The sequence below is a fragment of the Rattus rattus genome, chromosome 5 (assembly GCF_011064425.1).
Source record: "Rattus rattus isolate New Zealand chromosome 5, Rrattus_CSIRO_v1, whole genome shotgun sequence".
In the NCBI taxonomy this organism is placed as follows: Eukaryota; Metazoa; Chordata; class Mammalia; order Rodentia; family Muridae; genus Rattus; species Rattus rattus.
The window spans coordinates 91,883,337-91,909,311 of record NC_046158.1 but is presented as its reverse complement, the minus strand read 5'-3'; the positions used below and the strand labels follow the sequence as shown (position 1 = coordinate 91,909,311).

The 25,975-nt window shown below is 41.7% G+C and overlaps 1 protein-coding gene across 2 annotated transcripts in view; it reads right to left on the bottom strand.

Annotated features, from left to right (window-relative positions):
* Fmn1 (formin 1) overlaps window positions 1-25,975 on the bottom strand; it is a 363,061-nt gene that overhangs the window by 16,626 nt on the left and 320,460 nt on the right. For both annotated transcript variants that reach the window (XM_032903890.1, XM_032903891.1), the window contains 2 exons: window positions 8,483-8,534; window positions 3,460-3,609 (listed from right to left, as the gene is read on the bottom strand). In XM_032903890.1, the coding sequence (XP_032759781.1) occupies window positions 3,460-3,609; window positions 8,483-8,534 (202 nt within the window). The remainder of the gene's footprint in view (window positions 1-3,459; window positions 3,610-8,482; window positions 8,535-25,975) is intronic.

The following is a 25,975-nucleotide window of genomic DNA, read 5'->3' as shown; positions in this document are numbered from 1 at the left end:
CATGTCCCCAGGAAATGTTCTCTCTCTCCTCTTACCCACAGGATTTAGTTTACTAGTTTAATGGTACAGCAACGTTGAGCATTTTAATACAACATTTAAAAAGTACTCTAGCTTTACCAAGGGGAGTTGCTAGCATGGCATTGAGGTACATGGGTCTAAGCGTTATACTAGCCTAATGTATATTCATGAAACCTGCACTAAGCAGAAAAAAATAAGTAAACATTCTCTGTGACCTAAAATTAACCTCAAGTGGCTTAAAGTAGTCCAATCCTTCCATTTCATTCGGAAGTGGGGTTCAAACAAACAACATTTACCTTTGGGTCTTTCTCTTTGAAAACACTATTATTGATTACCTTTTCTCCCAGTAACTTCTTGGGTTTCAATTGGCCTTCAGACACACTTAAAAATCACGTGATCTTAATTTCTCGTGATGAGATATCAAACCACATTTAGCCCAACAGTTACCCGATGTCAACTTTTCTTTTGGCTATGGATTTTGTTTTTGAATGCTTTTGAAGAGTTCTGTTGAAGGATGTTATATTGCATCACGGAATTTAGTGTTACAGATTTAATATGCTTCTGCGAAAATTGCAATTAAAACATAAATATCAAATATCACTAAGTAAGTGTCAACGCAATTATATTATTTCTAATTTCATTATAATAAGTCAACTTAAGTTAGTTTGCTTATTTTATACTAATGAATAATGCCACTTAAGAGCCTGAGAGCTAAACTCCTTATCATGAAGAAAAATTAAAAAAAAAAAAAACCTGCATAGGAGATCCTGGATAATCAATTTAATTGGTTGAATGGATGTGCTAAGATGTCTTTAATGGTAGGGTGTTCTAAGCATGCTGCTTCCAAAAATCTTTCCCAAACTTAAAAGTTCAGAGATGTTTTAGGCTGACACTTCCCTGGCGATCCATCTCCCTGGAGCATGGCTGCAGTGAAGAGACCCCGGAAACTGCTAAATGATCAGTGAAGGCTTTTGGGAAGTCATGACCCTGGGGAGGTGCTGGTTTACAGAGTGTGAAGCAAGCAGTTCCCCAGCTGTACCCAGGAAGCAATGCTGTGAATGTGCACGCTGGGAATCAGAGAAAAGGTCAGACACTATGAAAGATGGCTGGCACCACCTCAGCAGACCCATAGATAGTTTGGTCTAACTTCTGTGAGTGTGGGGGCAGGGTGCAATACAGTTTGGAATGCAGTTCAAGATTCTACAGATTTAAAAACAAAACAAAACAAAAAGCAATTAATTACCCTCTCTGCTTTTGTTTCTTTGTTCTGGACCAGTTTTAGGGCTTCAGAGACAACTCATTAAGAGCTACCCTCAAAATTGGAGAGGAAAATCCCCAAACAAAGGCTGTATGTATGCTCAGAACTCCCTGCAGCCCAGCAGCCTGGCGAGGGTGTGGAGATGGAGTGGCCTGGCAATGAACCAGAAACCACCATTAGATCAAGAAGAGGAGCTTCACTCTTCTAGCCTCAAAAAGACTTTATTCTATGGAAGTTAATTCAGGTTACATCTCCAAGGGAGAGAATGCAGACTTAGGTACATTTTTCAGGATTTTTTCCCCTCTATGTTCAACAAGCTACTTTCTCAATGTCTGTTAATTTTTAAATTCTTAACACCTAGTAGTTCATATTTATTGTAAGACTTCTTTGTGTGGGGATTGGGGATTTAGCTCAGTGGTAGAGCGTTTGCCTAGCAAGCACAAGGCCCTGGGTTCGGTCCCCAGATCTGAAAAAAAGAAAAAGAAAAAAAAAAGACTTCTTTGTGTAATATATATATCTATATATATATATCTATATATATATCTATATATATATCTATATATATATATAGATATATATATCAGAATGATCTGGTTGGAGTGACTGTCCAGGGCAATATTCAATTGCTTGGGTCTTTGTGTTGTAATCAGTAGAGTCCTCTTGACTCACTGTGACACAGAGTGATGTGTCAACCACGGTCAACTTGCTGTGTTGAATGTCATGTCTCTGCTTCACTTTATTTGCATCGTGAGTTCTTGGTTTTTAAACATTTAGAAACTCACAATTCCCTTGGCCTCAGCCCTCTATGGACTAGGATTACAGACATGGATCTCCACACATTGCTTGAATACACTGAGTCTTAATTCTCCTCCTCCTGAAGAGGTAACGCTGTGATGATGTGCAGATAAATAGCCTTAAAAAATAAAAGGCAGGGTCTCGTGGTGTACCCCAGGCTTGCCTCGAATTCACTTTGTATTCTAGGCTGCCCTAGAATTCATGGCCACTTCCTTTTCTAGACTCCTAGAACTGTAAGTATGGTCATTCACACCCAGCTCCAGATGGAAAAGAAGCTTTAACTTTGGAAAAAGGATAGGGGTTGGGTTCTTTCTTCCAAAAATTCTTGAGAAAATATTTAGAGATTTAATGACATTGAATGAAAATCTCTACATTTTCATTTTGATAAGAGCAGTGTAAAGCATATGTTAGGGTGCATTGTCTTCATATATTATAAAACCCTCAAATATAGCAGTTTTTGCAAGTTAGAGAACACGTATACTGACAGTGGAGTTTTGCGTCTCAATGTTTACAGCAATGGACAGTCTCTGACTTTGTAGAACCTTATGTTTCCTTCTATGTCCTCTTGCACAACAACAGTCTCATACCTGTTCCTCAGGAGTTAGAGATAAGACCTGTTTAAAGTTCCAATCTTTGACACCCTTTATGGATTCATGGCAGCCTTGAATGCCACAGTTAATCGGCAATGTTTTTGAAACATTAATCTGAAAAACAGGGCTAAAGTCTCTCTCCTTCTCTCTGTCTGTCTGCCTTCTCTCTTTCTGTCTTTTTCTCCCTCTCTCTCTCTCCCCCCTCCCTCTCTCTCACACGGTGCCTATGTTCATAGCTGACTCTTTTTTCTTTTACCCCCCAACTAATAAAACCAAGAGGCTGCAGGGCGGCCGAGTGAGCGGCACAGTTTGATGTCCTCAGCAGGATACAGGGAGTCAGAAGTGACGCTGTAAATCCAGCGTGGGGCTTCAATGCTGTGTGAAGTGTGGCCTGAGCTGGGGAGATTTCCCTTTGATGCAAATGCAGTATATTAATGGGAAAAAGCATTCACTTTTATTTGTCTGTACTGTCTGCCACAGCAAGGCTGCCTCATTTAGCTTGGGCCGACATGAAAATACACAGAGAAGCAATCTGTTGCAAATTAGCACAACTCGCCTTTCATTTACTAGCTAGTAATTGGAAGGGGTTAAGAGAATGGAGCTTTATCAGATCGTGTGAGTGTATCTTGCCCACGGGGGCAGCAAGTTTTCCCTGAATTTCTCTGGGAAACTCTGAGACAAGAATCCTTCCTAGATGTTGAGTTGATGCAAAAGAAGAGACCGACGGCTTCGAGCCAGGCACACTTCATGGGCCCCGCAGAGCCGCTCAGGAGGCATCCATGCCTCCTCTAGCCTTACCTTTCTTTAGATATGTTCTTACTCTCCCGCTTCCAAATGGTCTTGAAGTCGCTGCAGAACTCAAACCACACCATAAACACATAGCTGGGGGTGACCTCCTTCTCTCCAGTCTTTGGCTTCATTCCAAAATATCCCACTGTTGTTTCAAAACTGCAGAAGGTGGAGGAGGGGGGACATGGAGAAAATAAGTGACTGTCAATAGTAAAACCCATTAGGGTGCTGAGAAGGGACACTGTGGGCAGTGTCTATTCCCTGACACAGGAGTCAGGACTCACAGTTACTGGAGACTACTCAAAACCCCGGGAAGCCTAAAAGCATTTGCCAATGGATTCATCATGGTTGGGAAGGCTACCGGGTACATCTTATCTGTGTGAACTGAAGAACATTCCAGGGGTTATGTAACTTAGGCTTAAGTTTGTTCTCCATCTTAAACGCAAGTCATTTCTTCTGATCTTTGCTCTGTGTTTAACGATTACGTGTCAGACCATGACACATTGACTGTCCCAATAATAGTAGCCAGTTAGATGGCCAATTGGGAACATGAAAAATTGGGGGCACTTTTGTACGTTCCGCATTCTGACCTGTTCTAGCTGTTGGCTTTAGCATTTGGCATCATACTCTCATTGCTTCAAGAGTAAAATAAGAAATTTATACCCTATGGCCTTCCACTTGACCATGCTGGAGGAATATAAACCACCAACATACAACACATACATACATACATACATACATACATACACACACACATACATACATACACACACATACATACATACACACGTACATACATATACATACATACATACACACATACATACAACACATACATACATACAACACATACATACATACATACATACACACATACATACATACATACACACACATACACGCATACACATAATTAAAAAAAATAAAAAGGAGACATCCTTGTGAGCCTAGCAAGGGTTTGAAAATCAACCTCCAGTCGGGGTAGAAAGGCGCTCAGGTTTGTCTAGGGTAGGCTCCTGGATAGTGCCGCGACCTGCCCCGTGAAGGCACGCTGCCCACTAGCCTGCCTGGGCCTCCCAAGCAGCCCTTCATGGAGGCACCAGCTTGGCAGGGATTTATAGCTCTGAACTGAGTCTTTCCCCCCTCGCCCTCACCCACCCCGAGCTTCACAGACTCATTTGCCAAGAGCAAGAACTCTTAAACAGCCCCCTTTCAAGGGTGTTGGAAACTAATCAAAGCAGGAATGGCGAGCCAGGTTTATTACTCGGTGCTCTATCATCTGCTCAGGCATGGTGGTTTTTGTGGCCATCCTGAATACTGAGTTTCTAATGGGACTCTATTCGGTGGTGATTGTAAAACCCCGAAGCCCTGTAACTATTACAGAGCATACTTTCATCTCCTCCTCGGTTATTAGGCAATATGTATCTCATAAGGTTTTATCACATTTCACAGATGAACTGTTAATTGATTCCATGGCTACGATTAGGTGAGATCCAAGCTGGAGCTGCTGCTCCAAGTCTCATAAATTCTGTGTGCTTCTGTAAATAACAAATCTGTTTTTAATGCAAATGAAAACTACTGGCCAGGGAATTTGGCCCCTAGTTATTAAAAGACTATGAGTGTTTAAGTGGAGAAAGGCAATGATGGCAGTCATCTCTGAAGGACTTTCTAATAATTCCAAATGCACAGATTTTTGAAGCAAAACCAGTAATCAAGGAAAGTAGTGAAGTCAACTCTCTCCCTACATCTACTGCTGTCAAAATTCTGACAAAAAAAAATGAGTGTTGTACATCATATACCCTTGCGTCATTCCCCATGGAGTTTACATCAATTGTAATATGAGGATATACAGATACGCAACCAATAGAGGATTTCTTCCTGGGTTATTGGGTTTGGAACTAGAGAGGCCGGGCAGGTTAACACTTCCAATCTTCTCATTCCATTCTTCAGATGAGACATGGAATCCTGGGAAGACTGAATGACCTCATCCACTATCAGACTGGGTCTCCATTCAGGTTTCCAACTCCCTGTGAGATGCATGTCCTGCTCCCCGCTTCGGTTGCTTGTGGGCACCAACACAGGCAACTCCTACACAGAACACTCACTTCCTCCCATCCTCCTTCAGGCTCATGTGTCACACATGAGCATGGGCCACCCCAGAAGGGCGCACCATCATTTTTCCTCTTCTTTCCTTCCGTCCACTTTCTGCAGAAACACAGGCTTGTATATACACTGACACAGAAGAGAAAATATTTCACTTTGTATCCAGAGGACTCATTGTCTTCCTATCTCACAGCAGGGTGTAGTGTTGAGCACACACGACTAATTGCCATGATTTCTCCATCACTCCATTACCTCTAAATTATCTGGAACCCCATTTGGACACACTAGACAAACTGGTAACACTCCAGAAGTGACAGTGCTGTTGACATTTATCACTTTCTAAAACTGTCCTCCCAGCCTTTTGCTGTGTGTGTGTGTGTGTGTGTGTGTGTGTGTTCACGGGGGTGGTTTGGGAGGCCTTGTTCGCCTCTGTCAGAGGGGTTGAAACTTAAAAGGCGTGTTGGATTTCAGCATGTGTCCCTAAGTGTTTTGGGAACCCAGACAGCTAGTGACTGTTCAGAAGAACCAAGTAGAGACCAGGGTCTCTTTTGATGATGGCACAGCGATGCTGACAGACATAGCCACTCTGAGGAGGAGCCTGCCTCATCTGACCACTTTCTACTGAAGAAAAAGTTCAGTGCTACCCTATGAACCTACCACTGTCTGATAATGTCCAGGCTACTCTCCTCTCCGGCCAAAATGTTCATCACAAAAAAAAAAAAACAAAAAAACAAAAAAACAAAAAAACAAAAAAACAATCAATTTTGGTTCACAGAACAGTGCACTTGAAATCCGGACAAGAAGAATCACTAATATTTAATTGCCAGAGGGAATCTTCTCCAGCAGACAAAGGATGCCGTGTGCTCCTTGAAATGTCTAATTCTCAGAACGTAGCTTGCAAACAGCATTCAACTTTTAAAAGAGATTAATTTCTAATCATATGTTTTGTTTTATACCAACTCATTTAATCTCATTGTAAAGTGGCCTCCAACTCGACTCCGGTACATTTCCCCATCTGATCTGCATCCTTTTAATTTGGCCAAAATATATTTTTTTTCTTTAAGGGCATACTACTAAGAGCACAGAGCCAAAAGGCAAAGCGCTCTACACTTGGTGTGGAGACGCCAGAGCGGAACACTTCCCCTTACTGTTTTCTCATGTGTGCCTTCAGAAACTGCTTAGGGAAAGCAAATAGCCCTTAGCCTCAGAGTAAATTGTTTCTCTTGAGAATCAAACATAGGAATTTACTAAGTCTCACACGAATATTGCAACACTGACCACAACCTCCTTAAAGAGTGCAAGCAAACAACCGTGGTTTCTACATTAAAGATGAGATCTGACATATTTCAAGTATGACCTGAAAGCTAGACTACCTTCACCACAAACCACGGAAAATGCTGACAACCCGAAGTTATGACTCCCTTAGCATGTCTAATGCACAGCAGCAGCCTGGGCCTCGCCAACTCGAGCCCCTTGCCCTTCAGCAAAAGTCTTGAAAAGGGATTAGAAGTTGACGTGCATCCCGGAAGCCCAACTGCCGCTTGGCCTGATACCAGCCAGCCCTTGTTGATGGTCTCTGCTCTGGGAGCTGAGTGTCTCTGACACTGACTTTACACACCGAGGAAAGAAAGCATAATGTGGGGCTAAGTCCAACTGAGGGGAGCCAAAAGCTGAAAGCACAACCGTGTAATTGCCTGAGTTTTCAACAATTATCATGATAGGCTGATGCTCCTGATTGGGGAACATGTCTGCACTTAGGAGACTACAGGACTGCCCCTCCATCTTGCTTTCATCGGCATCTTAATTTTGTTGGCAGATTAGGGCAGGAAGCAGGACTAAGCATTGGCACCTGTCTCTGGGTTGTTAGAACTCTTTAGAATCGTGGCTAGAGAAGGAAAATGGCGCATTCCTCATGCAGGCGTTCTTACTTACATTCATCACTGCGAAATTCTTCTCATCTCTTTTGTAAAGCCTATTTTCCCTGTAGATGCTGTTTCCTAGCTCAGTGCCCTCATTTAATTACCTATATTACCATCACGTGTGTCTCGGTCTCTTCTGAAGGACAATGCCCCCTCACACTCCCTTCTAGAAGGGAGGTATACCCACGGGACTAGCACAGTGAACTGAGAGAACCTTCCCCTTCGGGGCTTTGAACAGATGGATTCTGGGTTCCACAGGTGAGGTGACGGCTATACTCTGGTGTCTACTGAGAGAAGCAGGGGTCAGGAAGAGGGGCTAGGCTCAAAGGAAGAACTGACTTCCAGTCAGAGTGTCTGTATGCAGAAGGTAGTCCCTTTCATTCTCTGTCCCTTGTCTATAAAAGCCTCTAGGATCTGAGCAAGGAAACTGAAGTAATAACCCTCCTAGTTGTTTATGCAATTGGTCTAACCTAGTTATGATGCTAAAAGTAAGCAGCTCTCTTCCTAACTTCTGTGAGCTGGTTTAGGAGCAGAGTTGGGAGGAGAGGCAAGCGGATGGAACAAGCTCATAGTACGTATGACGGCAAGGGGGTCTCATCTGGCTCACTGTTCAGGGGTCTCAACCGACAGGACCAAAGCTGGCTGCTCAAACACAGTGCAAGTGTAGTCATAAAGTTCAAATGCTCCACGAGGAGGTAGGAAGTGCAGCAGTGGCTGTCCAGGCCTTGTCTCCTGACAACTGGGAAAGGGGATGGATGGGAGGGAGCTGTGCGGGAAGAGGGCCTGGAGGGGGGTTGTGATCAGGAGGTAAAGTGAATAAATAAATACTTAACGGGGCGGGGGAGGGAGAACCTCTGAGTCTGCCACTTGTTTCTGTGTGTGAGACTATGGATAGTTTCAGATAGTTCTAGAGACTGACGCTTGCAGAGAGATGGGAATATTCCCTAGGAAAATAAAAAGAGAGCACGTCTAGTCTGAGAAAGAACAGAGACCAAATCAAAGCTGCTTACCTTTTCTGTGCATTCTCCAAGTGACTTTCTTCCATCTTGTGCTCTTTTTTGGCTGGGAAAGAGAAGTATGATTTAAGCCATTTAACATAATATCTCTTGTGTAATCATATAGCTTCGACCACGCCCACTCATTATTAAGGAATTCAATAGTGCATTCCATGTCACATGCCTGGAGAGCAGATCCATCCTGTGTCACTGACTTCTTCAACATGGTTATAGCTTACCGTCACCAAATAATTCTATTTTGTCTGGGACACTCTTGAAAAGGAAAGGGAATGATAACAGTTACACCAGGGGAAATATATACATTGGGAAGGTCCTGACTGACAGGCTTGCTTGAGCTATAGCTGGCCACCCCATGGTCCTTACCATGGCCCAATGTATTCTCTCTCACCCCCAAGCATTATACAGCAGTGTCTGCAGCAGCTCTGCTGGGATTCAAGAACAAGAATCCTAGCCTCCCTCCCACTCACAAGGTCAGTGTCAGTGCAGGGTAAACCTACTGAGGCTTTTCTCAGGTCATCATTTGTAAGTGCATTAGGAAAGAAATCACGGAAGATCGCTGTGGAAATTAATGACTCCGAGATACAATTATGAATCTACAGATGGAGGAGCCCAGGCCATGGGATTATTTAATAAGAAGACTTTTTTTTTTGAGTGTTTTACAAAATTTCCCACTTTGAAGACAGTATCATTATGTATGAAAACAACACTCATACTTTTAAATTACCCAGAAAAAAATTAAGTAGGCCACAGTATAACGTGCGGGAGACCTATGATAACTTTAAATGAATAAACCAAGTCAATCCTATCTATCTCTTTTGAGATACTCCATGAAGGGTATTAAAGCATATATAATATTTGCACCGATAAAACCTGGATCGGCCTTGGTGGCTCCCAGAGGCTCAACCACCAACCAAAGAGCATACATGGGCTAGACTTACCCCCCCATACATGTGTAGCAGATATGTAGCTTGGTCTTCATGCACGTTCCCTGATTACTGGAGCGGTGGCTGTCCCTGACTCTGTTGCCTGCTGTGGATCCTGTTCCTCAAACTGGGCTGCCTTATCTGGCCTCAGTGGGAGAGGATGTGCCTGGTCTTGCAGTGACTTGATGTGTCAGATGGGTTGGTTCCCAGGGCGGGCTTCCCCCTTCTCAAAGGGGAAGGGGGAAGGAAATGGGCTGAGTGAGGGGGACTGTGAGGATGGAGCTGTGTTCAGGAGCTAAAGTGAATAAATAAATAATCAAGTGGGAAATAAACGGGCCTGTCACCTACTACCTGTGTGTGTGACTATGGACAAGTTACTTATGATCAAATGCTCAAGAGCTGCCTCATCTGTCCTCTAAGAATAGCCACGGTAGTTACTGTCAAGGTTACATAAGATAATGCAGGCATGGGGTTTACCACACAACACATGCTCCCTCCACAGCCTCACAGCCACCATTCATCCTCATCATCTTCATTGCTCTTTGAAGTGTAAGTTCAAATTTCCTCCTGAGCGTCAAGCGTGGCATCCTTCTAAAGTGCTCATGATGTCCTGGGAGGCCCTGGCTCCTCTGGAAACATCTCCCTTTCTTTTCCATGCTTGGTTGTGTGTGAGTGCGTGTGTGTGTGTGTGTGTGTGTGTGTGTGTGTGTGTGTGTGTGAGCTGGGGTTTGAGCATACTGAGTGTGTGCTCTGAGACCCTGCTCCTCTTGTTTCTCCTGCCCAGCCTCAGTACTGGTGACTCCCTCACTGCGCTCATGCCTCGGCCCATAGGCTACCTTCCCTGACTGATCTCACTAAGGAGAAGAACGTCCAGTGTCACCTGTCATCACCAAGTCCTTCCCGAGGTCTCTGCCTTCTAGACTCACTTCCCCATCTTCTGCCTCTCTCCACCCAACAGTCTAGACTATTCCTTTACCCCTCTGCCTATAACACCACTGTACAACTGAGCTCCACGAGAATAGTGACTTCATGGGTCTAAATGTGGAATTGTGTTTATATACATCTGTGCCTGTCACAAAGAACTTAATAAGAGAGACATTGGCTTTCCTAAGCAAATAAATGAATATTTAGAATATAAACGTAAGCTAAGTATTGTGGGATAATGTGGCGTGCCATTTCTATATACAATGTTTCAAGTAATAAAATTGCAGCAATATTAAATGATCCTGCTTTGATAAATGCATCATTTTAGGGGGACTGAGCACTCCTGTGGCTCTTCTTTGCATTCTGACTCCCCAGAGAGCCCCAATAGAATTTTCTATGCATTACTGTAGTCCTCTGCCAGTCAGACGCTGAGAACTAACCTGAACCTGTCAGGCTTCAAGCCCCCCTCAAATGTGAAACAAACTAATGATTTGTTTATGCCCAGTGATTTTAAACTATGTGCATGGCTAAACAGAAGAAAATTTTTCCCCTGAGCACGAGCGATCTTCCTGGAGCACTATGCTGTTCTCTGACACTGGATAGTTTCCAACTGGCCATGTCCATGATGTGTCAAGTCCACTATGGCCAAGCTGTCACTAAATGTGAACTCAATGACAAGAAATAATATATGCGAACTGAATGAGGCAGTAGATCAGACCTTCAATATTGCCGTGCATATGGTGAAGTAAAAAGAAACAACATCTGCAAATGCAAAGGTAGGTATTACTGAGAGAATGAGAGTTTGAGAGAAAGGGTTTTAAGGGAAGTGATAGTGACTAGAAGCTTGCATTTCCCATGGTAAGGGGCCATATGCAGTCAGAAAAGGATATACCGTGAAGTAGACACTCCACTAGCCTTACATATTTCACCACAATTAGTGACACTTTTGGTTGTGTCACTGATACATTTTAAGTTATGCTCCATTTAAGCCTAAGTCAAATATGTTATTTAGAAAGAAAACATTTAAAGACAGCACTCATGAACTCAGAAATGCAAATTCTGACATCATTAACAAGGAAAGCAATTTTGAATCAAGTGCAAGAATCCCAGCGTTCTCAAACTCCATCCCTCCTTTCTCAGTACTGGACCTGAACTCCCATGTGGGTGAATGGGGAATGAAAAGGACATAGGAAAGCTCTGCTCCGTTCAAGAGATGGGAGGTGCTGGTCTCATCCCTGCATCTTCCACATTTCAGAGGGAAAAAGGATAAGTTAATATTCAGCAATACTCCATACAGCAAAGAAACCATTCCTCCTGGCCATAGCTTCCTTGGCAACCAGTGACCCGGCAGTAGTTTCCAGTGCTGGCCGTAGTTTCCAGTGGCGACCGATGCAACTCTCAGCATCGTTAATGAGGTTGGATTTGCTCTTTTATTCCAAGGGCCAGAGCCCATTCTAGGTGCTTGGGACCCAGTAGAAAGTAGAGCTGCATTGCTACAGAATTTTCAATTTAGTCAGGGAAGAAATGTGTTAAACCTGAGGGACAGGACTCCCTTGGAAGCAATTTTTGGTAAGTGGTAGCAGGAGATTTTCAGAGCACAGACAATGCCCACAAAGGCTGTTTTTGTAAGTTGCTGAATTAGTCTAGACAGTCAGCGTTGGAATACTGACATGCTGGAAACTAAGCCCAAAACACAGAACACTGATGTTAATGAGGCTTGTGAAAATTTCCCTTATCCGGCTACTTTAACTAACACCTCTGGACCTACATATAGAATGTACTTAATCTCCTATAAGGCAAAGTCATGTGAGCAAGTGGCAATTTGGTATTTTAAGTTTTCTTTCCACTATGATTTAAACTGTGGAATTACTAGTGGGGGTAGAGTGGATAGGCTTCTTAGAAGAATACGTTTGGAGGCGTTGTCAGAAGATACAGGAAGATAATACGCACCTTCACTTTGCTTCTATCTCTTGTTTACAAGACACTCTTTAAAAGCTTACAGGAAGTTAAATAATTATTTTCCAAATTAAGGAATAAGGTCAGGTTTTAAGACAATAAAGGCAATTTAAAAAGTCAGAATCCCAACAATGAGAAGATTCACTTAGCATCAATTCTGACTTCCAAACTTCTTACCAAGGCCTCACATCCAAGAGTGTTTAACCTTTTGATATTTCATGTACAAATGTATCACACTCATGCATAGCTACACTGGTCCATATTTTGTCAACTTGACAGGAAGTAGGGTCACCTTGGAAGAGCTGTGAAGAACTGCCTCCCTCAGATCTGTCATGTCTTGTGGGGCAGTGACTCGATGAATGGTTGATGTGGAAGGGTGTGGCCCACTGTACGTGGTGCAACCCCTGAGCAAGAACTTTGATGCTAATTCAGTTATAACCTAACATCTTTTTCAGTAGATTATGAAACTACTTTCTTTGCTTATCCACAAGAAGCAACTGACTGCTTGAGATTGGAAAAGTCAATCACACCATTAGATTCCAATCCTGATTCTTTTTCTAGGTACATTACATTTCCAGTTATTGCCCCCAAAGACTGCACCCCCTCAAAGTCAAACATAGGGTTAGCAATTAACTTGAGCCCCTATCATGAATCACAGAGGATTATTAACAGTCCAGAATGGTGAGTCTTCTCTAGAATGTTTTTCAATCTACCTTGCCTGTATTCACTCAAGGAAATCACTATGTGTAGCAGTTATGTGCACAGTTATATACAAAATGAATGTATTCAACAAGAACTAAAAGTCAAATGTACTCCTTGATCTATAGGCTGCAGAATAGCTCTTACGTTTGTACGCAAAAACCAACCTTCCTCTCATTGTCCATCACAACTAGAGATCCTGGCTCATCAGATGTCTTGCTAGTAAGCAGTGGCATTTTGAGAGGGTTCTTCCCACCCCCACCCCCACCCCTTCTTCCTTCTGAGAAGTCTCAACAGTGGGCTTAGAATATCCAGTAAAGCATGTTGTAAACAGATGTGCTGTCAGCTAAGCTTTCTTGTTCCATTTGTGGCGCACAAGCAGAGAAGAGTTAGTATCCTTAAGGGTCTTTGGATGTTCACAGTAGAGAAACAGCAAAAAGTCAGCATCTGCGTTAGTCCCTGGTGAGTCTGCCTGTGCCTGACTTCTACTCTATTGTAGCTACAGAAGTCCTACAGGACATCGTCTTCTGAGATGAAGCCTTTTCATCTCCATTGACCATCTGTTCCAGCCACTAACATCAGTGACCTGAAGCCAGAGCTGTGTGTAACATGCTGTAGCTTGGGTAACAGTATTTGCTAGTTTAGTTTCTATGTTCATGTCACGAAGATGAATCTTTCCTTAAACATTTCCTCTGTAGTTATATCACCTCCTTCAGCACTCAAAGAATGGGATGAGGCTGGCCTGATCGTCTATTTAGATCACTAATATTTGCATGTTCACTGAAGTAGCACCCTCAAATCCTCTGGACTCTTTTCTTAGCGTTGGCTGATTGATTAATTATTTGGTGCACAAAACCTAGCTTTCTGCCTGTCTTGCACTTGCTTTGAGATGCCTTCCTCATTTGACTGCACCATTCCCAGTAGGGAAATGAAGTAGGGAACTCTTCATTTCCCTTGATCACCCAGGAGCCACGGTAGTTTTATTAACTGGCCTGACTGTGTTAGGAGGAGCAGTGAAATCTGAAGAGAAAGAGACGAGGCATGTTGATCGAGCAGACAGAGACCCATATTACGGAGTAGGCTTTCAGTCTTATGTAGGCAGAGTTGATGGGATCTGAAACAATTGCACAGGCAACACCAATGATGGGGCAGGAGAGATGGCTCAGCAGCAGAGCACTTCCCACTCACAGAGGGTCTGAGTTCAGTTCCCAGCATCCAAGTTCAGCATCCAAGTCCAGTTGTTCACAAGCACCTATAACTCCAACTCTAGGGGATATGGTGCTGTCTTTCATCCTCTGTGAGCATACACACACACACACACACACACACACACACACACACACACACGCACACGCATGAGCCATGACTCCAGTACTGGATGAATACTTCATCCTTGTACAGTAAGCCCTGATGACCAGGCTCTTTATACTCTCAACTCTTGCCCAATGAACCTGTCACACTGGATTTCAACACTGTCTGGGGTTTCTCTCATGTTTTTATTTTTGGGGACAAGTGACTGCTTCTCATTTCGAATGCCTCTATACCTTCTCTTTCCCCCCTCCCAATCTCCATTACCAAAGTCTTTTCTTCCCCTTCAGGGATCAAGCTTAAAATCGCCTTGCATAATGAAGCCCTCTAGACCTCTTCCCACGGTACAGAACTGGTTTTTCCTGTGATCTCCAAAAGAACCATGTCCATGGCACGGTGAGCAGTGCACTTCTGAGACCATTAGCTGGCACTCAACCTTTCCTAGTCCATTTTGCTTCTTGAGAGTGTCATCACATGTCATTTTCCCTTATGTGAAAGATGGATAAGTGGACAGAGAAATTACTCACACGAACAGAATAGAGTCTAAGAGTCTCTGGGGTCTCTTCCTGAGTATACCAGGGTCTATGTCTATTTCTTGGCAGTGTAATTCATCTCTCTCTCTCTCTCTCTCTCTCTCTCTCTCTCTCTCTCTCTCTCTCTCTCCTTCCCTCCCTCTCTCCCTCCTTCCCTCCTTCCTCAAGACAGGATCTCTTTCTACAGTCCTAGTAGTCCTTGAACTTGCTAAGTAGACCAGGTTGGCCACGAACTCACAGAGACCCACCTGCCTCTGTCTCTAGAGTGCTAGGATTAAAGTTCATTAAGTCTGGCTCAAATCTCTTGTTTGTTTACAATAAAACAACAGGCGTAAGTGAGTATCCAAACACTGAGTATGCTATTTCTACCTCCGTATATGCTGCCTCCATCTGGACTATCTTCACAAGGACAAGTGACAGGAGCCTTTGAGTTCTAAAAATATACTAATTATTTTCCTAGGATTTCTTTTTAAAAAAGAAAAGCTTTTACAAATAAGACTGGACATTCAGAAAATATCCACACAAAACTGGACAACATTTCAATGTACCCAAGTCTTTGAATTTTTAATCTCAAGCATCCATTGGATGTAGGCAAAGAAGACTGTGCGGAGAGATTGAGGGCTTTATTCTAAACACAATAAAGTCATATTTATGAATACTCATAGGGAAGTAGTAAAATGTGAAGTGAGGGGAAGGGAGAGAGGTTGGAAGATCTTCCTAGAATTCTTTACACAGTCTATTACACTTTAATATACCATGGTTTATGGACCTGGTGTGGTTGGCATAAACCCACAGGACACACAGTAAAGAAGCTGGTTTTATTATAACTGCAGTTGGAGCAGTCGGTAATGTTAATGAGGATAAAGGGGAGCGTGCTCTGGTTCACGGGGCCTCCATCTGATATGAACATGCCTGTCATTTTTCATTTCTGAGGAAATCACCTAGCTCTTTATGCATTCTTCCAGGAGAAAGCAATGCTCTCTGGCCAGCCAGGCAGCAACACACCGACACTGAAGTGTGCTGCCTTTAACACTTGGTTACATAGAACCACTGAGTTACGGAGGGCTCATATATCTTCCTTTTTTCCTTCTTAAAACTTTTTACTTATTCATTTTGAGACAGGGCCCTGCTAAATAGCTTAGGCTTGCTCAAACTCCCAATGTTGACCAGACTGGCCTCAAGCTCTCCGAGGCTTGTCAGCCTCTGCCTCCCCAGCTCTGTGATTAAAGGAGTACACCACCCTGCCTGTCTCTCATGGTATGTTTACCTAGGAAATATCGTCTCTTGGTCTTCTTGTCTCCTTAGTTTGCCTAGTTGTGGTTAAACTAGAATGGCTATTTCTAGTTTGCCACAGGGTTTTTATTTGGCAGTATCTAGATGCACAGTAAGGGTGACCAGCGTTTTCTGCATTAATGGTGGGAGGTTGTGCAATGGTCTGTCTAGGATGCAGTTGGATGTCCATGTCCCTTACACTAGAAAGCCAAGGCTTGTGGCAAAAAGTATGGGCAAAACGTACTGCAACAAAACCTTTGAAGAGGGCCCCAAGGTCATAAAAATGTGGATAAAAGTAAATTTTAGAAATCATTGTAACTTCCCTTTTTTGAGTGAAAAAACAATAACTTTTGTGCACATTTCCTTTATCCATTTCTCATTCCTTAGACATCTAAGTGGGAGCTAGGCTTTGACTCTATGTAGTACGTTATTCAATGTCCCTACTATTGCCCAAGGAGCTTTGTTGCTCCCCAGGGTTCTCCCGTGATATGGTGGCATCTTTGGATCTTCACCGAACCACACATTTTCCCGTTGTAGAATACACATCAGAGAGAAAGTTCTGGGCGGGAATTTCAGCTTTCACTCTGAATTTCCTGACTCTTGATGCTTTAACACAGACCATGGGGGTAAACGTTCAGAATGATCCGGTGAGAGAGGCTCGTTAGCACTAATGGGAGGCAGGTGGTGAGTTCTTCCACAGCCCTTGAATCTCCGTGTGCTGCCTCCTTGGTTCAAACCAAGACACCCTTTTACTCATTAGCACTAATTAAGTGATGTATTTTTTGTAAAAAAAAAAAATTCATATATTTTACAGACACTTCTCACTAATCACATTTATCAAATATACTTTCTTACCTAGGGAATAATTTACATGAGTTTATTTTTTTCTTGTACGGCCTGCCCTACCTTTCAGTCATCCCATTAGACTTTCTGGAATGCTTTTAGGGGTCCTGTGGGAGAATGAAGTCTATGGCCACATCTCTTAGGGGAGAAATTCAATTTTTGAGAGAACTGTTCCCATCTCGTTGGACCAAAAACCTCAAAAATAAGGAGGCTTAGCGTTGGGAAGCTCTCAGTAACTTCTGATAAGCTGTAGGTATGGCAGGAGGAGTTCTCCTCCTCAGACAACTTTTGCCCTGTCCTGCTGTTAGCATCCATCTAGATGTGGCTTACTTCCGGAAGACACAGCCTGTGGAGAGTGTGTTCGCCTGTTTGTGTGTTTTGCTTTCCACCTTTCCCTGACAAGCTTACTTAGCGCTTGAGAATGTAAGTGCAGGGTTTAGCAAGCAGTGCTTTGTTGCCTCTGTTCCTTGGTGAGAATGACTCCAGGGCAGTGGTCAGCTGGAATCTTTGCCGGGTTTGTGAGCGCAGTGAGAACGGGAGAGCAGGCTACAGATCCATTTTCTCTCTGATTCAGTGCAGCCCCTCACTTCACAAGTCAGTATCTCTTGTCTTTCCATCTCACAGCAGTGTAGCATTGGATACTGACAGCCCACAGCAAACTGGGGGAAATTTTTCTATTTGGATTCTTTCGGTATTTCATGACCGCTTTGATAACTAATCATATTATAAAGACTATCACTTGAATCTTCATACCTTTTTTTTGTTGTTGTTTTAAAGTATAGATCTTTTAAAATATTTTTGCATGTGCATGTGTGTGTATCACAGCCTGTGTGGTCAGAGGACAAGCTCAAGGGTGGGTCCTCACTTCCCATGTGGAACCAGGGTCTCTTTGTTGTTTCCTGCTGTGTATACAGCAGCATGCACAAGCAAGCTGCTCTTCTTGCTATAGAAGTGCTGGGATTTATAGGTGTGCACTGCCTAACTTCCCATGGGCCCTGGGATTGGAGCTCGGGTCCTCATGCTTGCATGGTAAGAGCTTCGCCCACTGATCTGTCTCCCCAGCTCTGACTCTTTACATCTTAATTTTCCCACTTATACTCTAGATAAAATAAAAGCTTACATTTAAGAACCGTGGAGCTAGAAGAATCCTAAGAAATTACCTAGTGTCAACCCTCATGCTATGCTTCAAAAGTCAACCAAGTTAAACAATAGGAAATTAAAGAAATATTTATTGAATATCGCAAAACTCAATTTGAACAAAAAAAAAATCTGTTCTTTGCCTCCAGTTTAGCTTTCGCTATAGAACACTGTTATTCTTCTAGGTCTTGGCTAGAGAAACCATAAAACTGTCCAATCTTTATAGAATTGAACAGAAAAGTAAGTTATAACTGAGAATTTGCTCAAGTTAACGTTAAGTGGATAGTTACCCACATTGAACCCTCTTATTTAGATTACATATACCTTTGGATGTAAATTGCTACTCTCTCTATAAAATAATCATTCTACATTATTTTGTGAAGTGTTCAGACATGTGCCCAATATAAAGATGATTTCTAGTACGGCTCAGTGGCAGAGAACTTGTCTAGCATGCATGAGACCCCCGGGGCTTGATCTTCCTTCCCATTCCCCAAAATGGCTTTCATCACATTATAAAGAGCAAACTATGTTTTAAAAAAGGTGTTATACACCATAAGATGTTTTAATGACTCAAGACAGATCATTACTAATAAGGGAAAGCCAAGGGAGGGAAATCTAGCAGGGCATCCACTCTCTTCTAGGGGATATTTCTTCTTCATTTAGATTCATTTACACTAGGTCTCTGTTTTGCTGCTTGAAGCGTTTTGTTAACTGATGGATGCCATCCTTCTGGAACACAATCATTTAGATGTTCGCTCACAACAGCTGGCGCTCCACCAAGTCCCTGCAAGCAATCGCAGAGACCCACTGTAGCCATAACCTTGCTCTCAGCAGAGCCCTGCTCAACCCAAGGAGCCATAGAAAACGTTTATAAAACAGTCCAACTCTCCTGACGTTAGCCGTCCCTTCAAGATCAAATAATCCTCTGTTTTAATTTGAACAAGGATTTGCTGTATTAGGGATTGAAACGAGTCCGCCTGCAGGGGTAGCCGAGACTCACGCAGCTTCCATACTTGTGGTGCTCTTCATGTCTAAGAACAGTGGAGTGGTTCAGGGGTTGTTCCGGCAGCATTTCAAATAAGAGAGAATACAGAAGAGACCGAGATTCACCCCAAATGCTATGGGAGACACTTTGGATTTGTTCTGCCAGCGGAAGATACACAGGTGGAGTGTTAGTACAGGTGATCATAATCGGAGTCAGTAAAAGGTGACAAGGAAATGGCGCCTGGTGTAAACACTGACTATACTATTAATAGGTGTGGGTGGGAAAATACCTAGTGTGAGCTCCATCCAGAGTCCCCACCACCAACTGCCGTCTACTCTCGGAGGAGGCTTTGATAGGAAGAACCTGCACAGATATCGATGAAAACCGAGTTATGGTAATGATTTGATGATGGATTCAATGAGAATGAAAGTTGAAGTGATTTTTTTTTTTTAGGCAATCTTTATATTTTTTTTCCCAGATTTTATAATAAGAAATACTCATTATGGAACATTTAGATGTTTGAGGGGAAAAAAAAAACCTAAGAAAATAAAAATTAAAGTAACACACTTTTCTTGAAGTAACACAGATTTTCTTGAAGGAGTAGCCACTAATAATGTTAATCCAGTTTTATTAAAATAATTATCTGTAAGTTCATGTTGGTGATTGTTACATATGTAACGAATCATATTGATTCCATAATTCTTTTTTTCCTAATATGCAACGGTTAACTTTTAAATGAATAATTTTGTAACTAATTTATATTTAAATATGTCATTGAAAATAATGAGGGAAAATTTCCCCCTTATTCAAAGTGGCTATCAGAGCCAAGTAAATAAAACAATGTTCTAGAAACTCATGAGATAGCATATAAAAACAATTCTTCTGCAGTATTTCTTAAATGAGGCCTTTTAGGAGAAATGTTTAGGTAGGATTATTAAAATATTATCAACTACAATGAGTGCAGATTGATGAGTTTTGATTTACTTGGGAAATAAATCCATCCCTTGGCTCTAACATTTTTGTTGTTTCATAGATGAAATGCTTTGGTTGTTTAGAAGGAGTTCAATACCACAAAATAAGTGATTTTTTTCCTCTTATGTTTAAACATTTGATATCTGGAAATGTTGAACAAAGACAGACATTTTTAATGGAAAAGTGGGAGAGGAAGTTCCTTAAATGGAGGGACGGAAGGGGAGAGGTGTGTGGGGGCAACAGGGCAGTTCCTTAAATTGGAAGTGGGGACTGGGACAATTCCCCTGCCCCACCTTTTAGACAGGGGTTGCTCTCAAAATCTGAGACCTAAAAATGTTGCAATTTTAGGTATATTGGAGAAGCTCTGGCTACTTTCTTTAGGCAGGAGCCTGGAGCTAATTGAACAACCTCCTTGAAGGTGATTTCAGAAAAAATAATGTGTGTGTGTGTGTGTGTGTGTGTGTGTGTGTGTGTGTGTGTGTGTGTGTGTGTGTGTGGTGGGGGTGGTGGGAATAGCTTGTGAAATCGGAGGCCTAAAATGGTGTTTCTGGAGAAAACCTATAGCATCGCCTTCTTCTGCGGGATGCATGATAAGGCTGATTTATGAAGCTGAAGTCATTTCTATGATTGCACTTCGGGGAGATTGGTTTCACGTGATGTGCTGAGCCAGGCTGGGCTGACTGAAGGGGAACCCCACATGTTCAACCCAGGCTGGGGCCCATCTCTTCAAGGGATTCCAGAGCTGGGGGAGGGGGCACGAGAAGCTGCTGACTTTGGATCTGGCAGCCCCTCCCCCGCGCAGGCTCATTAGGGGGACACACTGCTTTCCTTATTTTCTCTCTCCTTTTAAAACGTATTACTACTACTGCTGTGCCGGAGTAGAAGCTCATTGTAAATGCGCAGCAGGATAGTAGCAAAGCCCAGATTAATTCCCCATGGATTTATATGGCTCGTTCTCACCCACGATGACTTGTATGGTTTCAAAGGTGCCTATGCTGCTGTTTTTACGGCGGGTCACTAACTTTATTCTGGCATATGGCAGTTGGCGCCATGACACGGAGAGAACATTTTATACCTGAATTAAAGTGGATATTTGACAGTTTCTGTCAGAAAGTTCAGAGCAAAGAATTTGTGGGACAAGATTTATTGCATATTTTATGTGGGACACATCTGTTTCTTTGCTAGCTTTGTTCCTTCCCTTAAACTTTTTTAAAATAAGTTTCTTAAAGAAACATAATGACAGATTGGAAAAAAAAATCCAAAGGAGGGGGGAAAAGGCAAAAGTAGGGAATTTAGACCTAACTTTGAAAGAAAAAAGAAAACAAAAACAAAACAACCACCCCAAACTTACTTATCTTGAGGAGGCAAAATGATGACGCCCAGCCAGGTATCACTGCTCCAGGAAACAGCGATGTTATTACAGGCAACTGCTTTGTGGTTTGTTTAACACCATTCATATAATGAAGTTAGAAAACCTCACTGCCTACCAATTTTTACACACTTGAAGCAGGCGGGGGAAGGTAATCTGCTTGTGATGATCTTAATATTTGGCACTTTAAATGGTGGGCTAACCAATTAGTCCAACCATAGAGCAGTTGAACGAAGTTACTAGTGATTTTCTCAAAGTTTCAGATTACGTGGTAAAAGGTTTGTCAATGTTAGTTGACACAAAGACAATGAGAAGTTGGAGCGAAGTTCTTACATTTAAATGTTTATTCCCACTAAACATATTGCCCCTGCCTTCTTTTTTTTTCATTGTCAAAGCATGTCACGCATACGGGAGCCTGAGTTCAAACCCTAGCACACAATTGTTTAAAGTGTTTAAGTTAATCGATGTAATGCAGGGGTTCCTGCACTGTATTGGTTGGTGTATGTTGGTGGCCCTTTGTGCCCTGAATATATGCACACAGTGTAAAAGTTAAAGCTAGAGTGTGAGAGGTGGTCTGAATCCTCTTCACTTCATTTGTTTGGTTTTTCTTTTCTTTTTTTCCCCTCTTCTTCTTACATGGATTCCCGTGAATAAATCCTTGTTGAGTTAAAAACAATTACAGGACATTTAAACATTTAAAATTGATATGCCCAAAGATAAACGCAGACAACTTCCAACTGAAATCCATCAAGCCCGTGTGAAGTAACTATGTAAACTTCATCTTCATCTAAAACTCTCCCTATTATAATCACTGGACAGTCCCTGAGGCTCCTGACTGTATAAACACTAGACTCAACCTGGAGCCTCCTATCAACAAACAGGAGACGTTTCATTTAATTACAGAGTGAACTTTAATTGTGAAGTCTATAAAACAAAACTAAAACTTAACACTCTTAAACATATATTGAGAATTACATGTGTATGTATATATGTTTATGTTTATGTGTGTGTGCGTGTGTGTGTACGCACGTGTATGCAATGGCCTGAGCTTGACACTGGGTGTCTTCCTTGGTTGCTTTCCTGCTTGTTCTTGAGACAGGGTCTCTCAATGAACCCAGAGTTCACCCATGTGTCCCCAGGCAAACACTTTTAATTGTGTTCTAGGGTTCGAACTCAGGCTCCCATATGTGTGCGTCATGCATTTTCCTGATTCCTCAGTTCTCCCAATTTGATTTTAGTGACTTTAGGTAATATAACTCTTGTTATGTTATAACTCTCGATATAAAAATATAACTATTAAGAGATGAAATGCCTTTTGATTGCCCCATGCACCACATCCTTCACTAACTAAATACATTTAGTGGTCTACAAAGACTCAATTATTGTTAACAGTGGGTCAAACTCTTCCTGAACTTCTAAGTGTCCCTGGTGCTAAACTGCAAATTTCCTTGGACAAGAGTCGACTTGTTTGGTAGCCATGTATACACAATTTAAGTTTATTTAGCACTGTCAAGAGTCCTTCGTGATGATAGAATCATTTTAGGCCCCTAAAGTCCAATAAGTTATGGAACATTTTAGATTTGCAAATCACATAGATATTGGCACAAGCCTTGATCATCTAGGTCGACTATAATTCTTAAGCTTTTTGTGTCTTCTGAATTTGTTGATAATGCTGATTATATATATGTAATTATACACATTTAGTCTTGAGAGAATTAAATACCATCTATCTTTTGCCTTTTAAATCACTATGAAGTGACTTAAATAGATTATAAAAATGATTCAAATTTTCTCCTACTACTTATATCTTTTTTAGTTTGCCTTATCTTTTCACATTTAGATCATTAATCATTCACAACCAAGTGAGTCAGCCACCTCCCTTCTGAAGTACAAATGAGTGATGTTCATGTATCACAGACATTACCCAAGGGACCAACAATGGCACAGCCAATAATGATTTCACAGCAGCCATGCCTGCCTACAATGCGCCTACATAAGACCTATCAGTACTCAACTATAGATTGAGAGGGAGCTCACTGGGCCCTACTACTTCTCACTAAACTATTGGCAGCTGATACATTCTGGGGGAGGGCCAGCCACTCTCTTCATGTATGCCCACTGAAGAGTCCACGAGGCCCTTGAGGATAGTTAAAAACCCACATTTACACAGATAACCCTGGCTAGGCTCAGTGGGTCTCACAACAAAACAACCACAAAATGTCCTGAGTTGTGAGAAGGGAATGCATAGAGATGAAGGTCACATTACGCATGGACAGAATTGTCGAAGAACAATAAAAGTTTAAAAAAAAAAAAAAGATCAACAATGGTCTTTCTGTCTCAGCCTCTCTCCTGCATTCATGTGATATTTCTGTCACTTCAGTTAGAGCTTTTATCTGTCCAGGCTAAGCTGACCCACTCGTGTTTATTTTGATTTGTATGTATTTGGCTTTATCTTAGCTAAATTTACTCCCCAGTTATATTTATCAAGCTTTCTAGCTAATTCCTTTCCTGCTGACTTTTGTTGGACTCACCCAATTGTCTTTGCTTATTTTTCCTCTAATGGTTTCAACAAGATTAATACTAACTTTTGGCTCACGAAACTTTAAATTCTAGACAGGCATAATAACTGTCATCTTCAAAGAATCTAGAATAATTAAATATCAATACACTAATTTGAACAATGAAGAGTGGCCTGGTTTTCCAATGTATTTCCTATAAAATTCAGATCATGCCAGATTCCAGCTGATACCTTCTGTAATTTTACTTAGAGGTTATCTAAAAGAATGCTTCAGCATCAATACTTATTAATATCTAAACACTATTTTATTAATTTATTTGCTTAATGTATCATTTGTCCATTGACTTCTTCCTGGAATCATTTTCCTTTTGAACAAGCAAAAACCAAAGTGAGGGTGCCTGAATAGTAACTGAAAACTCTGTGCTTCTAAGGAGAATGTATTTTTCTCATTCATTTTAACAATAGTTTGGTAAGTAAAGAACTCTGGGCTTAAATTTTTTCCTATCAGAATTTCTGTGTGTTCATCTTAAGAATGTAATGCCTTTCTTCATTATTTATTTCTCTCTTTTGACTCATGTGCTGACTAGTTTAATGTCAACTTGACACAAGCTATAGTCATTTGGGAAGAGAGAAAACCAAGTCAGGATTGTAGGCAATCCTATGGAGCATTTGACTGACTGATGGCTGATGTGGAAGGGTCCTGCCCACTGTGGGCAGTACAACATCTGGGCAGGTGGTTCTGAGTGACATAAAAAAGCAAGATGAACAAGCCATGAGGTGGAATCCAGACTGCATGCAGCATTCATTCATTGTCTCTGTTTCATTTCCTGCCTTAGGTTCCTGCCTCGAGTTACTGTCCTGACATCCATTCATGATGGACTGTGAACAGGATACCAAGCTGAAGCAAACCCTTTCCTCTTCATACTGCTTTTGGTCCTATGACCCAGACACTATTATAAAACACTATTGTTTTATAACTCTAAGATAACTTGTATTCAATAGTCCTGTGGTTAATAGACTAAACTTTTGAACCTGTTTTCTATATTTCAGTCCTTCACTTTTTTCATCAATTTTCCTGTTTTTGTTCTATACTAGAATTCTTGGACTCAATCTTCTAGCTGACTAGTTTGTGATTGTGATAATGATGGTGATGATGATGATAGTAAGAATAATAATAATGTCTAATTTACTATTCAGTGTACATAAAAAAATCCATCAACCAAAATTTCATTTCTATGTTCTTCACTGGACTCCTTTTTGTTTGTTTGTTTGTTTGTTTGTTTGTTTTTGTCAGGGAGATAACTGCCTCTTGTAATCTTCCAGGATTACAAAATGTTTATGTTCTGATGTGCTCTTTCTCCAAGTGTTCTATGGGTCTAAGTTCTATTGGTTGTATTTGCTGGTATTCGCACTTGTTGATTCTAGATAGTGAACCATCTTTTGTGGCTAAGCTTCACTAGTGAGTACTGGGATAGGACATTAGGATTTGCCTTCTGGTGGCTTCAGAGTATCAAATGGAAAGAGGATGTTCACTGCCAGGTCCTTTCCTACACTGAAATCATTGCTACTCATGGACCTGCTCTCTCTCTCTTACATGCCAGACTCCTTTCTGTGATCCTGTCTGGAGAGAGGAACTCTCTGTTGTCTCCTATTCCAGGGTATGTCCAATGGCAGTTGCACCGTAGAATGAGAATGAGAAAATGTCTTCAAATGGCATTCTAAACAATGGCTTACATTTTTTAAAAGACATTTATTTATTATACAAGTACACTGTAGCTGTCTTCAGACACACCAGAAAAGGGCATCTGATCTCATTACAGATGGTTGTGAGCCACCATGTGGTTGCTGGGAATCGAATTCAGGACCTCTGGAAGGAGGAGCAGTCAGTGCTCTTAACCACTGAGCCATCTCTCCACCCCTAACAGCTTACATTTTAAAACTCAAATGTTTTACATGTCTTTCCTGATAGGTTCTTTGATAACATGTTGCTGCATGCATGCTTTGAGATTTTTACATTTTAAATGTGAATAAAAAGCAAATGTGTAATG